The following is a 12,884-nucleotide window of genomic DNA, read 5'->3' as shown; positions in this document are numbered from 1 at the left end:
TAAAATAGCTCCGAATTAAAACCTCAAATCTAATCAGCCCTGAGTGTTTGGAGAGTCTGGATAGGGATCAGCTCTCTCAGCTGGTCTCCTCTCTTTCAAGTGGACTGAGCTGAACCCCAAAGACCGTGGCAATACCGCATCCTTTCCCTTGACATTTTTAGGCCACCTTTATCACTTATTCATTCCTTTTTCCCTGGTGACAGACATTATTACTCTTTCTTAATGTGCCTGATGACAGAAGACAAAGTGTGCTATGACAAATGAACTCCTAAAATACAGCATTATTTTACAGATTGCTTTTTCTGTTTTTGATGCATTAAGTGAGTGGGATGGATGGGTATGCAAGATGCATAGCAGCTCTGGGCGCGACTCACTGAATGACGCAGATTTTCTTTTTTTAAAGGGTGACTATGAAGGTGAAAACGTTGAACCTAATGACAGAAAAGTAAGTTGATATAAAGGGGGTTTAACGTATTTGCAAGAGTCCCAGCCTGAAGAGTCACCTGTTGGAATCTGGATGCTTGCCAAGATTTCACAGAAAATACCGCAAAAAGGCACTAAATACCAAGCAGTAGAAGTACAGAAGTACTTTCCAGTGTCTAAATTTGCCCGAATGTGGAATGCAGTATGGATACGTATAAATTACCAAGCTCGATAATGATACATTTCTTGCCACGCTGGTAAGAGTATCGACAGCGTTTACCTATAACTTCTCCTGATGTTCAGATGATGTCATTTCAGGCCAGCTCTGATGAGAATATGCTCAGTCACGTTCTGGTATCCGTATCTGACATAAATCCTGCTTCATTCCACAGTGAGCTCCAGTCTCAGCACTGCAACCTCTGCTGACTTAGCGTGCTGCTGATCTCGAGTGTCAGGATCAGAACTGGTGGGGAGGAGGGAGGCACTTGGAAACAGAAGCATAAAAGTTATTGGGAAAGATGAAGATTGAATAGTTATCAGAAATGAGACATTCACAGCAAAGCTTTAACGTGCGCTGTTCAGCCAGAAACTGCCCTGTGGATGTATACTGATGCAGTGCCTCACTTCTTGCATAAGTCTGTGGTTTAAATTGTGTTTTTATTGTCTGTATACTGAAAGACATTTGTTCATTGTAGTAAAACGAGTAGGAATTATTCTAAGGAAATACTTTGCATAAGAAAAAGCAAATGTTTCGCCCTTTGCAGAAATGTTGATTTCTTAAATTCAGAGCTCATTTACTACATACTCCCAGCCATGCTTCTCTAAAGAAGATAGGCTTTTTTCCTGTGTATCAGACAAAAACTGAAGTAGAGAGGTTACGACCTGTTCTCTCAGGAGGAGCTGAGAGTACCCACGCATTTGGGTGCTGTGTATGTTGGGCTTTCAGACTTGAAAGTTTGCCTTTCCAGTTTGTTTCATGGTCACGTCTCCAAAGAAAAGCTGTGGACGTTCAGGTCATAGGAAAAGCAGATCTAAAGCCCTTTAGGTTGGTCATATAAAAATAGGTACCCAAAATTAAAGGTCTGCTGGGCCTTAAAGTGCAAATGGCTCATCAAAAGACAGTGACTGTTATTTCCCCCCGTCTATTGATTTGTGTTAAAAATACCACATACCTGTCATTTCATTATTAAGCAACACGTTGCTCAACCAAAGATAGGGTGAAAGTCTATGTTTTCTCAAAGTGTCTGGATTATCATCTTTATTACTAACTTTTCAAACCTCACAAATTCACTCATTTCACAAGTTCACTGTGTGTTTGGAAATGTTTGCCTTGGCTTTTGACTTCCAGTTCCCTCAAATAATCTTTTGGTGTGTTTTGGCATGTCTCTTCTGGTTCCTTGAAGCGTTCTTTAATCTAATCCAGTGCTAGGCCAGGCTTGTGCCTTTTTTAACAACAAAATTAAAGATTTGAGGCATAGAAATGAAGTAAATATTTAGGGCTAGTGCGCTGATCTCCTCTAATCATGTCTTTGAAGCTGTGCTTTGAATATGAGGCTGATAAATGTCAGGATAAATGAGATAATTCATTTGTACTTTAGGCGCAGATTTGGTTTGCAGCATTGTACAAAACTGAAATATGGCACTGATGCAAAATCTCCTTAGTTTAGTATTTTCCTGATATGCCTGACCAGCTTAGACCACAGAAAAGGAATCTGGTAATTTCCAGCACAAACTCAGCTTGTAAAAATGAAGTAAAAAAAAATAGTAAAAGGAAGGGTCTTAGCTATTGCACATGGATGTTGAGGTGTCCCAGATCATTGTCTCCCAGACATAGGCAGCTGGCCTTAAACTTTTGGACGACATGGTTGAAAGAACCCTAAAGCAGAATAAAAATAAAATTTGCAAGAATGTTGCTGTTTATTTAATAAAGGCCTGCGTTTAGGTTTCAGCTTCTGCTTGTACGATTGCAAGGAAACTAATAAAGATTAATGATTTTGCATTGCGGAGCGGAAAATCTACAGTCCACTTACAGTGTTGATGTTGTATTTCTGTAAAAGTAAAGAAGTTGTATTTTCTGAATGACTCGAACCATTTGCAGGAGAAGTACAGCAGTTCAGCTTGGAAAGTTTGCGTTAATGATTTGGCAGGAGAATTGCAAAACTGCTCTAGAAACGCTCTTCACTGTGTGACTTCTCTGGGATAAAATGCCAGAAGTAGGAATGGGTACGGGCAGCAGCGGGCTGCCAGTCTGCCCTCCCTGGCTTTGCCGCATTTCACTGGAGGGATGTAGGAGGCTGACATCTGTCAAGTTTCTCATGATAAAATAGCCTACAGATTTGAGCAATAACATCCTGTTCGGTCTGTTCTTCTATGAACAAGATAATGATGTTGTTCCCCCTGTGACAACAACTGGTTGCAGTTGCAGTTTCTTCCACCGCTTAGCTGGTTGTGCAGCCCTCGCCCGCCGACAGAGGTTTGTGTAACTGAGCTCTGAAATTTTCTGCCTTTTTTTTTTTTTTCCTTTTTTACCCAATGTTTAACGAAAAGAAATATCTCTGCAGTAATCAGTTCATGCTCTTACATTTGAGAGAGCGGTAGAAGAGGAAAAAGGAAAAAGATGAATGTCATTGCCAGATGAATCAATGAAAGCAGAAGTGACCATCAAAGCATCTCCTTGAAATATCAGTAGTTGGTCCAGGAACACCCTGCTACCAAGTCCATGCCGCTGGGTTGAAGCAGGGAGAGAGGCAGTAAAGGGAGTCCTGACTTCACCAGCAGCTGTAAAGCTTCTCTTCCCCTTGCCCCGCAGAGGAGGTGATGGCTGGGTGGCCAGCGAGCGTACTTTGTCTTCTCCAGTATTTTTGTACGCACACTGCCTTCTTGTTCACTCTGTTAGCTGGACTGAATTAAGAAAAAAATCAGATCTGAGAAGCGCTATTTATATATTTTACAAAGTAAAGGATAAGTTGAAGGTCTCAGAGGAACCTATTTTTGTGAGGGATTCAATTTTATAAATCACTAATGGGGATCGTTGTTTTCCTTGGCCCGTATCCTAACCAAAAGGATGAGTGGAAATCATCGTGTTCTTTTAGTTTAAAGCCGTAAAACTCTTAAATGGAGCCTTTGAGGCACCTCTGCACAGCACCTCTTGATGGATGTTGAATATTATAGTTTGTACAGTGAAAACAAACCAGTTTATTCTAGGTTTTTTCTGTCTTGTAAGTCAAAGCATATTAATCTTTCACATCCATTCTAGTAGATACCTCCTATGGCTCATAAAATCAGGACTACTCTCCCTGTCCCTGCTATAGTTATCCATCAGTCCAGTTGCTGAAGAGCCTTTTAACGTACTAGAATTCATCATTGTGTTATAGCATGCCAAATCATCAAATTTGTTTTTAATACTTAATGCAGACTGCATGTATTGGCAGATTACGTGTTGAAACCGCGAAGCGGTGAGACCAGATCCACAGCGTGAGCTCTGTAGTTGGCTGGGACCAAAGGAGAAAACGCTCATGTATGTGGTGCTTTAGCTTTCGCCTTGCCTTTCTGTTTTACAGCTCCTGTGTGAGGAGTGGGCGAGCTATGGAGTCTTTTATAAATACCAGCCAATTGACCTGGTGAGGTGAGAGCTCAGCCCTTCACGTCGTGTTTCCACGGGGCAGCGCTGAAGCTGTGCACAGCGATGCTCGGGCGGGTGTCCCTGCGGGGATACTGTCCTCGGTGCCACCCCGGACGACTCCGGAGAATGGAGGGTTCCCTGGGGGAAAAGGAGTTTTCTGTGGGTTTAGAACACGCGGATGTATCCCACCTAGTGTGAAAGCTTGCAGGGGACATCTGTTTAATGAATTTTGCTTGCTCGTGGTGAGAGCTGAGACTCTCTGAAGAAAATGAGTTGCTTTTTTAAGAGGATTTGCTCACAGAAGATCCAAAGACACCAATTTACACAGCAGAAACACGGGGGGAAAAAATTACTAGTTGGACTGACTTGCTTTCATGGGGCTTGTATCTCTGGACTAACTACGAGCATCATGAGAAAGAGTCCTCTGAGAAGAAAAAAATTCCCACAGGTCATCACTTTCTCCATGCTTAATCCAGCTGCAATTCGTAATTTTAGCCATGTTATATTTTAAGAAATCAGAAACATTTCTCTGTCTCATTTCTTTTTTTCATGTATTTCAGAAAATACTTTGGAGAGAAGATTGGACTATATTTTGCCTGGCTGGGAGTTTATACACAAATGCTTATTCCAGCTTCAATTGTAGGAATTATCGTTTTCCTATATGGCTGTGCAACTGTGGATGAGAACATACCAAGGTAAAAAAAATAAACAAAAAATTCTATTATTGGAGGCCACTAGAAACTCAAAGTAAAGCATTACCTTTCTCTGGAAATGTTTTGTCACTAATACCTAGGGCGAGCACAGCTGAAACTGTGCCTCCCAGTTTCTAGGGCTTGCCCTGTGCCACCCGCAGCCCGCCACCCCATCCGTATTTGTTGGCCGTGGCTTCCCCAGGTCTGTCTGCCAGCGGGCGCTTGCCAGGGTACAGTGTGCTCCCAGCGCTCTCCCTCCTCACGCCCCACACGCTCCGTCTTTTGGAAGCTGTGCCTAAAACGAAGCCGCCTGCACACGGCTGGAGGAGCTTGCAGTCCCACCGATTTCTGCTTCCAGTAAGCGATGGAGCGCTACCAAGGGCTGCGAGCGGGCAGCAGAACTGCAGCACGTTTTAAAATCATTAGCATTTATTGTTAATATCACTTGTGGAGTTTGCATTGAGGTACTAAAAATAATTCTTGGCCCGTTGCTCAGGTGGGTTTTTTTTTTTTTTTCCCCCTTAACTCAGATCATTATGTTAAAACAAACCAACAAAATACTGCTAATGATAGGTTTTAGTGCTTGCCATGATAAAATGCTGAGGAGGGCACTGTGTGACAAAAGGATGAATCAAGAATATACATGCCTAAAATAAGCAATTGTGGTCAGATTAACAAAACTGTGATGTCCTACTATTTTTAATTTTGTAATAAGTTTTGTATTCTAATATTTTTAAAGCCCTATGATTTTGTATTATTTGCGCTGCACGCATCATCAGCTGTAGATGAAAATTACATAGTTTGTACAACAAGCATGAGCACTAAGTAACAAAGCAGATAATGGACATCGAAAAATAGATATTTTATTTTGTTCATTAAGATTGCTTTGTACTGCTTCCAGCAGTTGAAGAAAGTCAAAGGGAGGGTCACTGTTGCTATTTCGCAGATGGAGCGCAGAGAAGTTAAATTGGTTGAACTCCAGTCTCTTGATACTCAGCATTTCCCTTGTACCTTATCTATTGCTGTAGTGAGTATTTCAAAACAAGAATGATTTTTAATTTTTTTTTTTTTTAACTTTTTTTTTAAGATCCTATAGTGGAAAGCATAGAGCCTTATGCCTCTCAAAATGCTATCTCTTACTCCCTGAAATAGAAGTAGGGCTGGGGATGGAGGGATATAGCAGCCTTGCGTGAGGATTTCAGCCCCTGCAATGGTGTAGGCTACGGACGGAGCTGCTCGCTGGGGCAAGAGCTGGGAAGCACTGAGAGGGTAGTGTCTGATCGTCCTACAGACCAGAAACGGATGCTGTGCAGAGGAGGAAAGATCATCGGAGCATGGAGGATGGAGCCGTACTCACCGTGTTTTTTCCATATTTTGTTGCTTCGTTGCAGTATGGAAATGTGTGACCAGAGAAACAATATCACCATGTGTCCCTTATGTGACAGAACTTGCAGCTACTGGAAGATGAGCTCCGCTTGTGCGACTGCTCGCGCAAGTCATCTGTTTGATAACCCTGCAACTGTCTTCTTCTCAGTCTTCATGGCTCTCTGGGGTAAGAAGATATATGCCTTCATGTTAAGTTTTTAATTATTTAAAATACAACAGGAAGAAACAGAAGAGATAAAGCAGTATATTTATACTCAGGCAGTTAATTATATAAAGAACCTCTCTTTTTCCTTTTTTTTTTTTTTCTTTCCCATGAAACTGTCAACCCCAAATTTATATTCTGGACTGAAGGCTAAAATTCAAAAAGTTGCTCAAGATGAATATCAAATGAAATTGTTAAGCATCCGTCATAAAACCGCTGCGTGGTATGTCAAAATTTCATTAACGGGATTGCACAGCTTGCCAAAAAAAAAAAAAAGTAAAAAATCTATTTACAGAGCCAGCTTCCACTTTAGAACATTACAGAAGAAATGTTTTAATGTATTCTGGGGTCACGGGGAGGGCTCTGCAGGGAAGTCTAATGGCCTTTAGCGTCTCAGGACAAACCAAGATTGATTCTTGAGTATGCTCCGAGATGCAATTAAGTTTATCAGCAAGCAAACATCATGCAGGTAGACCATGAAGCGGGAACAGTGGCATTATAGGTATTTTTTTTGATGCTGACTGCACTTGTACTTTGAGCACATCACTTAATCTTTCTTGTCATGTCTGTAGAACTTGGTTAAAAATGTTAACCCTCTCCTGAAATCTTTGTCAGGGTGTCTTCAGGAATGGTTATCAAGGGCTTTTCTCCTCCCTGCTGGAGGAGGGATGGGGACCTCCTTGCTTGGGCACCCCAGCACGAGCCGTGGGTGCTGGAGGAGAGGAGCCTCCTGTTGTCCTCGCTGCGGGCCAAGGGGGCCTCTTAAGACAGATGGGACCTGATGGGCTCCAAACCCCATGTTTGTAACTGAGAGGCTACAGAGAACCGGGAAATGTGCGTTATTCCCCACAGCTCTGAAGTTCGATAGCCATATAGTCGCAGCATCAGCAAGAGCAGCACAAGGTGACGTTTGCCCCTCCTGTACGCCTTGTTGCGAGTTAGCAAATAACCTGGTTTGGATTATATTTTATCCTAAAAAAACATAATCCAAGTTTTCATTTGTGCTAGTATGTAGGCAACCATTTTTACATTAACATTCACCTGAACTGATTTAAATACAATTCAATGTAATTCAATGTAGAGCAGTGTCTTTTTGACCAAGGTCTCCATTTGAGATAATGACGTTTTAGATGTAATGCTAGGAGCTCATCATCAAGTACCGTAAGGAAAAGGACACGGATGGTCCTGCAGAGGGATTTGGGAACAGTGGGGAGTCGGGAGCGCTGCAGGTTCAGAGGGAAAGCTGGGAAGTGGGGGGAGGCTGAGCTCCACCAGCTTCGCAGCAGAGAGGGGGGATCACTGTCTTACAGATCATCTTGCCATGTAGCATATAGGGAGAAATGTGATATACGCCGAAGCAGGATGCCATGTCAGAGACTTTAAATAGTCTGATTCTCTCATGTGGAGAGTCAAGTATCGGTTTCATTCTCCCTCATTTACCACTACTGTGAACCCCACGCAGATCTCGGCACATAAAGCTCTGTTGTCCAAAAAGTAATGCTGTTTGCCTCCGCTTCCTTAGCAAACAACTGTAGGTCCCTCCATCCATTTTTTTACATTCTTGGGCAAAGTAAGGCAGATCGGCAGAAGCCAGTTCCTGTGCTCTGTACAAAATCAGGCTGAAGATCTGAGGTGGTTTTGGAGTGGGATGTGAAATTCCTCAAGTTCTTCGGAGTCAACAGCAAATTTTATTGTGGTACAATAGCATATAAAATAAATGTTGTTTCAAAAAGGTCTTTTTGAATTGGGAAAACCATAACTTTTTCCACATAGTTTTGAATTTGCATTATTGCAAATTTCATTTCTAAAGGATCTGTCGAAACGATTTTTTTTAAAAAATGAAACAAGCACTTTATTTTTTAAGGAGATAGTATCCACAAAAATTGGCTGTCTCTAAATGTAGGCACACACGCAGTCTCCAGTGCCATTTGTGAGCACCTCTGTGCGTAATGAGAAGTTTTATTAGGTTCGCGTACAGTTGAAGAGTTGAGGCAGACCGAAGTAACCTGCTCAGGTGACCCAGGGCATCCTTAGCATAGCAAGAAAATTAGCCCACGGTCAGGGGTGTTATTGTGAGCAACCATTTGGCCAGGCTTTCTTTGTGTGGTGGTGGTATTGTAACACCCTGGAGAACTCCACGCACACGAGCGTTAAAACAGCTATAGCACCGAACTGAGCCCCGGTCAGAAGTTCAGAATTAAGCATGGACCATGGCCCAGTGCTGTTTGGTATTAAATGGCAGGAAAAATGTCAGAGAATCCAGATAAGATCACCTGGACAGTAACCTTTGGGAACTTTTAAGCTCCACTTATGCTTCTGGGCCCCGATGAAATACGAAAATGCAAGTACACTTGGCAAAGCGGCGGTGCATCACTACCTGGCACATTTGCCGAGGGCTTTGGAAATGAGCTGGCTGTGTTTCAGACGCAGTCGTTTCATTTTGCATTGTTGTAAGTCAGTGCCATGGGAGGATTTCTAGTAGCACTGAGAAACAACATCTGGTTCATTTTCCGTATTTCTCGCTGTACGTGGAAGCTGCGGACCCCGGTGCGAGAACTGCTGGCAGTGAGGAGAGGGGAGGCAATTCCAGGACTGGGGCACAGACCCTCTTAAGGTACAGCTATGGCCATGCCGATTTACAGGAAGCCTATGGCTTGTAAAGGGGCTGAGTTGTAAGTTTTGCACATGAGAGTTTCACTTGGAAGGCAAACGGATGTCATGACCGTAGCCTGGTTCCAGCCAAGAGGGTGTCCTTCCTCTCTATTCAACTTTCTTACCCTCTCCCTGCCTCGGTTTTTTCTGCATACAAATGTTTCTGAGCACATCTGTTAATACTCACTGCGGGAAACTCCCCTGGGAACACCATTTCTTGGTAGACTTGCCTCTTTCATAATCACTTATTTATTATACAGCACTGGTGGATTCCCAGCATCTAAATATGTCCTCTGAGAACTCGCTCGGTCTCAGAGGCAGATAGACTGATATAGACCGGGATCATTCGTTGGGACTCAGGAATTGCTTTAATGAGGTTCCTTTTCTGTAAGTCTTCTCCATCAAAAAGAAAACGGCAGTGTTTCTAATGACAAAAGCCCTTAAAAGCTTCCTCTTTAACAGCCTGCCCACCTGCAGCTTTCACACCTGCATGAGTGTTTGGGTTTGGGTGTGATGATGAGAGCTAACCACACTGTTACGACCACTAGTTGGATGTAATTATAACAACATAAAAATGCTTTATCTTGGTATCTTTGAGGAAATAACTATACCATCAGTACAAGGCTAGTTAAGTCATTCATATTTTGTGTAGATAAAACACAGGTTTGTGTGGACTTCTGGATGGAATTAGATGCAGATGAAGACCGACAATATCGTTAGTTATACATACAAATATTTAAATAAGTTTGGGTGTCTGAATTTCTTAACACCCTTTAAAAACATTGTAAGCATCTTTCTACATGAAGCTGTGGATGTAATAATTGCCTCATGAGACCTTTTGGAGGCGAGAGCCTGCAGACGTACAGCAGGCGAAGCGGAGCGTGGCCAGCATGCCTCCTAAGGCAAATCCCAGAGGCTGATGCAATTTTTTTGGTAAAATGTCAAAATGATTGTTAAACTGTTGTTTCAGCTGCCACCTTTATGGAGCACTGGAAGAGAAAACAGATGCGTCTCAACTACAGGTGGGACCTGACTGGGTTTGAAGAGGAGGAGGTTTGTCCTTTCAGTTCTGACTCTTTGACTTCCACCATGGCGTTGCTGATAGCTCCTTGCCCCGAGCCCGTAGACGTTGCCTCATGGGGAACTGCTCTTGGGGCGGTTCCGTCATTTAGAAGAAAGGAAAATCCTGTGCATGAACAGTTTGAGGGTTTTATAGCAAGGGTATGACTAGTATGTCTTGTTGCCATAGAAATGTAATTGTATAGCCACAAAATCTTAATTTTTTTTTTTTTTTGAAGCGTGTAGTCAGGTCACACCTAGCAGTGTAGGCATGGAATATACAGCTCAGACCTTACTCCTGGGCTGATGTCAGGGTGCTAACAACTAAGGACCTCATTCATCTCACGCTGCTGTAAATCAGAAATGAATGTACTGAAGCTGATAAAGTTACAGCATTGTAAAAAAGCACTGAAAAATTCCTATTAACTTTAACGATGCAGGATCAAGCCCTGACTTGGAAAATACCTAAGAAAATATTGCCAGACATGTGGGCTTGTGGCACTGGGCGGGACACAGTGAGGAGGCGGTTTGTTTTTTTTTTTTCATTTGCTAAAAAAAAAATAATATCCCTAGCCAGCTTTACACGAAATGTGCTAAATAGCGTGAAAGGGAGAAGGGCCAAAGCTGTATGAAAAAAGGTCTTAAAAATCAATGAAGTTTTAGAAGGAAAGGAGAGAAAATCCTCAGCCAGCTGAGAAGCTGTATCCCGCCTTTTTGTTTTTAATTTTGCCGCTTTACAAAAAAAGAGACACCTTCCTAGAGCGTAACGCAGTCCCGGTCCGCAGCCTGGCCTTGGGCCGCACGGCAGTTCCGAGGCGGCGGAGGCGTGCGGGTCCCTTCCATTTTCCCGTCGTCTGTGACGAGCCGTGCTGCGAAAACCCCGCTGCGGGATCTGAGCTAGGGCCCACGCGTTGTACAGGCGGTCGCCACCTCGCTTGCTGGCCCGCTGGATTATTTTTTTACTGTTGTTGTTATTAAAAGAAGTACGACCGCCCCTGCAATATCTCTAGATGTTCTAAATAGATACAGAACAACTATTGCTCACGTGAAACAAAAATCTCGCCGGCCCTGGGTTTAACGCGACGTGGCTTGATGAGCCTGGCACAGTTATTGTTCCCCTCACTCCCAAAATCTTTCTGCTTGAATTAGCGCCTCTTAATATGTTTATCTCCTCCCTAATATATTTAGGCGCACTATGGCAGCAGCCCCTATGCCGTGTGCTTTGCTAGATCATACCTATTTTCCTGGGAGAGAATATAGGGATTTATTTCCTGGATACTATACCGCTCTTTTATTTTTGGTAACTTGTTGTGAGCAAGCATGAAAGTAGAAAGGATTAACTGTATCTTTCTGATGCCTATCCCCTTCATGTCTGAGTTCAGGGCTCTACACAGCTAAAAGAGCAGCTGTTAATAAAGCGTATTTTATTCTTTGTTTTGTGTAGTCAACTATAGATGGGTTTAGCAAAGAATTTAAGCCACCCCTATTTCTGATTTGGGTGAAACTTAAGCTAGTATCGTGTTAAAGAGTCAGGGTTGCAAGTGGTATACTAAAACCCAAAGTGTCTTGCCTTCTGGTGTTTTTAGGGCCACCTAGTTGATACAATACTTCCAGTAATGTTAATAAATGTTGTAGAACACGAGTAGACTGATTTTCTCTGGTAGTGTCTAGCCATCTACTGTACCTATGTTTGTTTCATGTGATTCTTAAAATATAAATCCAATATGATCTGCAACAGTTCAGTAATCAAATTTTTGTTTTTTGTTTTTTGTTTTTTTTCTTCTTTTTCGTGGGTTTTTTCTGGTTTCCTGAAGGAGGCAGTCAAGGTTTGGAAAACATTTTTTTTTTTAATTGCTCCTACCTTTTTTATTACATGTCTACTGATGAATGTCATCTTTTGATCTCCACCTCTTCTTTTTCGAGCATCAGATTTTCTTTAGATCTCCCACTGATTGCTTTGCCTTTACACCCTCCCCCTCTCCACTTGTTCAGACTTTTTTCAACTCCGTTCTGTTTCCCATCCGATGCATAATTGTGAATTCTGAATCTTTTGTGAATGCGTAATTATCGTGAATTCTGAATCCGTGAATCTTTCTGAATCTTTTGGCTGTCTCTTACTTTTGAGTGTTTCCTACACCCTCTCCTTCCATGCACACCAGTACTTGGTGGATGCTGTCCAAGACGGGATTAGGGGAAGAGCCCAAGTGACAATTTTCTGGGATCCCAAAGCCAAGTATTTCGCATACTGACAGCAGATAACTGTTTCCCTCGTGAGCTGAGGATCACTGAAATGACAGTTCATGACATGCAAAATCTAATTTTTATCAAAAAGATAGGCAATTAAAATCCAAGCATAATGTCACGCGGTATGAACCACACTCTCTGCAGGTTGTGCTGTATACTCTTACGTATTAAATTTAATCTACATAGCATTGCATGTGACTGTCTGATAGTGAGTGCAGATTATTCTGCAGTTGCTGCTGTAGAACTGCAAATGATTCAGGATTTAACATTTTGTTTAATTACAGTCAACTGTCAAATGACATAAGTGACTTATGGAGCAAATTAGAATTCAGTTAAAAAACTTGGAGATGATCAGGAAATCGACCTTCAAACAGTTCACATGTAGCTGATAGAGAAAATAAATAATTTTGCTTTTTATTAAATATGATTTATTTCACAGGATCATCCAAGAGCAGAATATGAAGCTAAAGTTTTAGAAAAATCACTGAGAAAAGAACACAAACATAAAGAGGTATGGAAAAAAAATATTCATTTGTTTCACTATAAAAGACTTTGAAAAAGAAGGTTGTTATAGCAGGCACTGACCCAAGACTAAGAAACACGT

At 42.1% G+C, this 12,884-nt stretch overlaps 1 protein-coding gene across 7 annotated transcripts in view; it reads left to right on the top strand.

Annotated features, from left to right (window-relative positions):
- The window catches only part of ANO1 (anoctamin 1), a 45,629-nt gene that overhangs the window by 16,879 nt on the left and 15,866 nt on the right, over positions 1–12,884 (top strand). For 5 of the 7 annotated variants that reach the window (XM_075712157.1, XM_075712156.1, XM_075712155.1 and 2 more), the window contains 7 exons: positions 404–445; positions 3,984–4,048; positions 4,606–4,740; positions 6,129–6,289; positions 9,948–10,030; positions 11,851–11,862; positions 12,720–12,791. In XM_075712157.1, coding sequence (XP_075568272.1) covers positions 404–445; positions 3,984–4,048; positions 4,606–4,740; positions 6,129–6,289; positions 9,948–10,030; positions 11,851–11,862; positions 12,720–12,791 — 570 coding nt within the window. The remainder of the gene's footprint in view (positions 1–403; positions 446–3,983; positions 4,049–4,605; positions 4,741–6,128; positions 6,290–9,947; positions 10,031–11,850; positions 11,863–12,719; positions 12,792–12,884) is intronic. The other 2 variants (XM_075712154.1, XM_075712153.1) reach the window with 1 other exon arrangement.

The sequence above is a fragment of the Pelecanus crispus genome, chromosome 6, assembly GCF_030463565.1.
Source record: "Pelecanus crispus isolate bPelCri1 chromosome 6, bPelCri1.pri, whole genome shotgun sequence".
Taxonomy (NCBI): domain Eukaryota; kingdom Metazoa; phylum Chordata; class Aves; order Pelecaniformes; family Pelecanidae; genus Pelecanus; species Pelecanus crispus.
The sequence above is the reverse complement of the archived record's forward strand: the minus strand, read 5'-3'. Positions and strand labels throughout refer to the sequence as shown.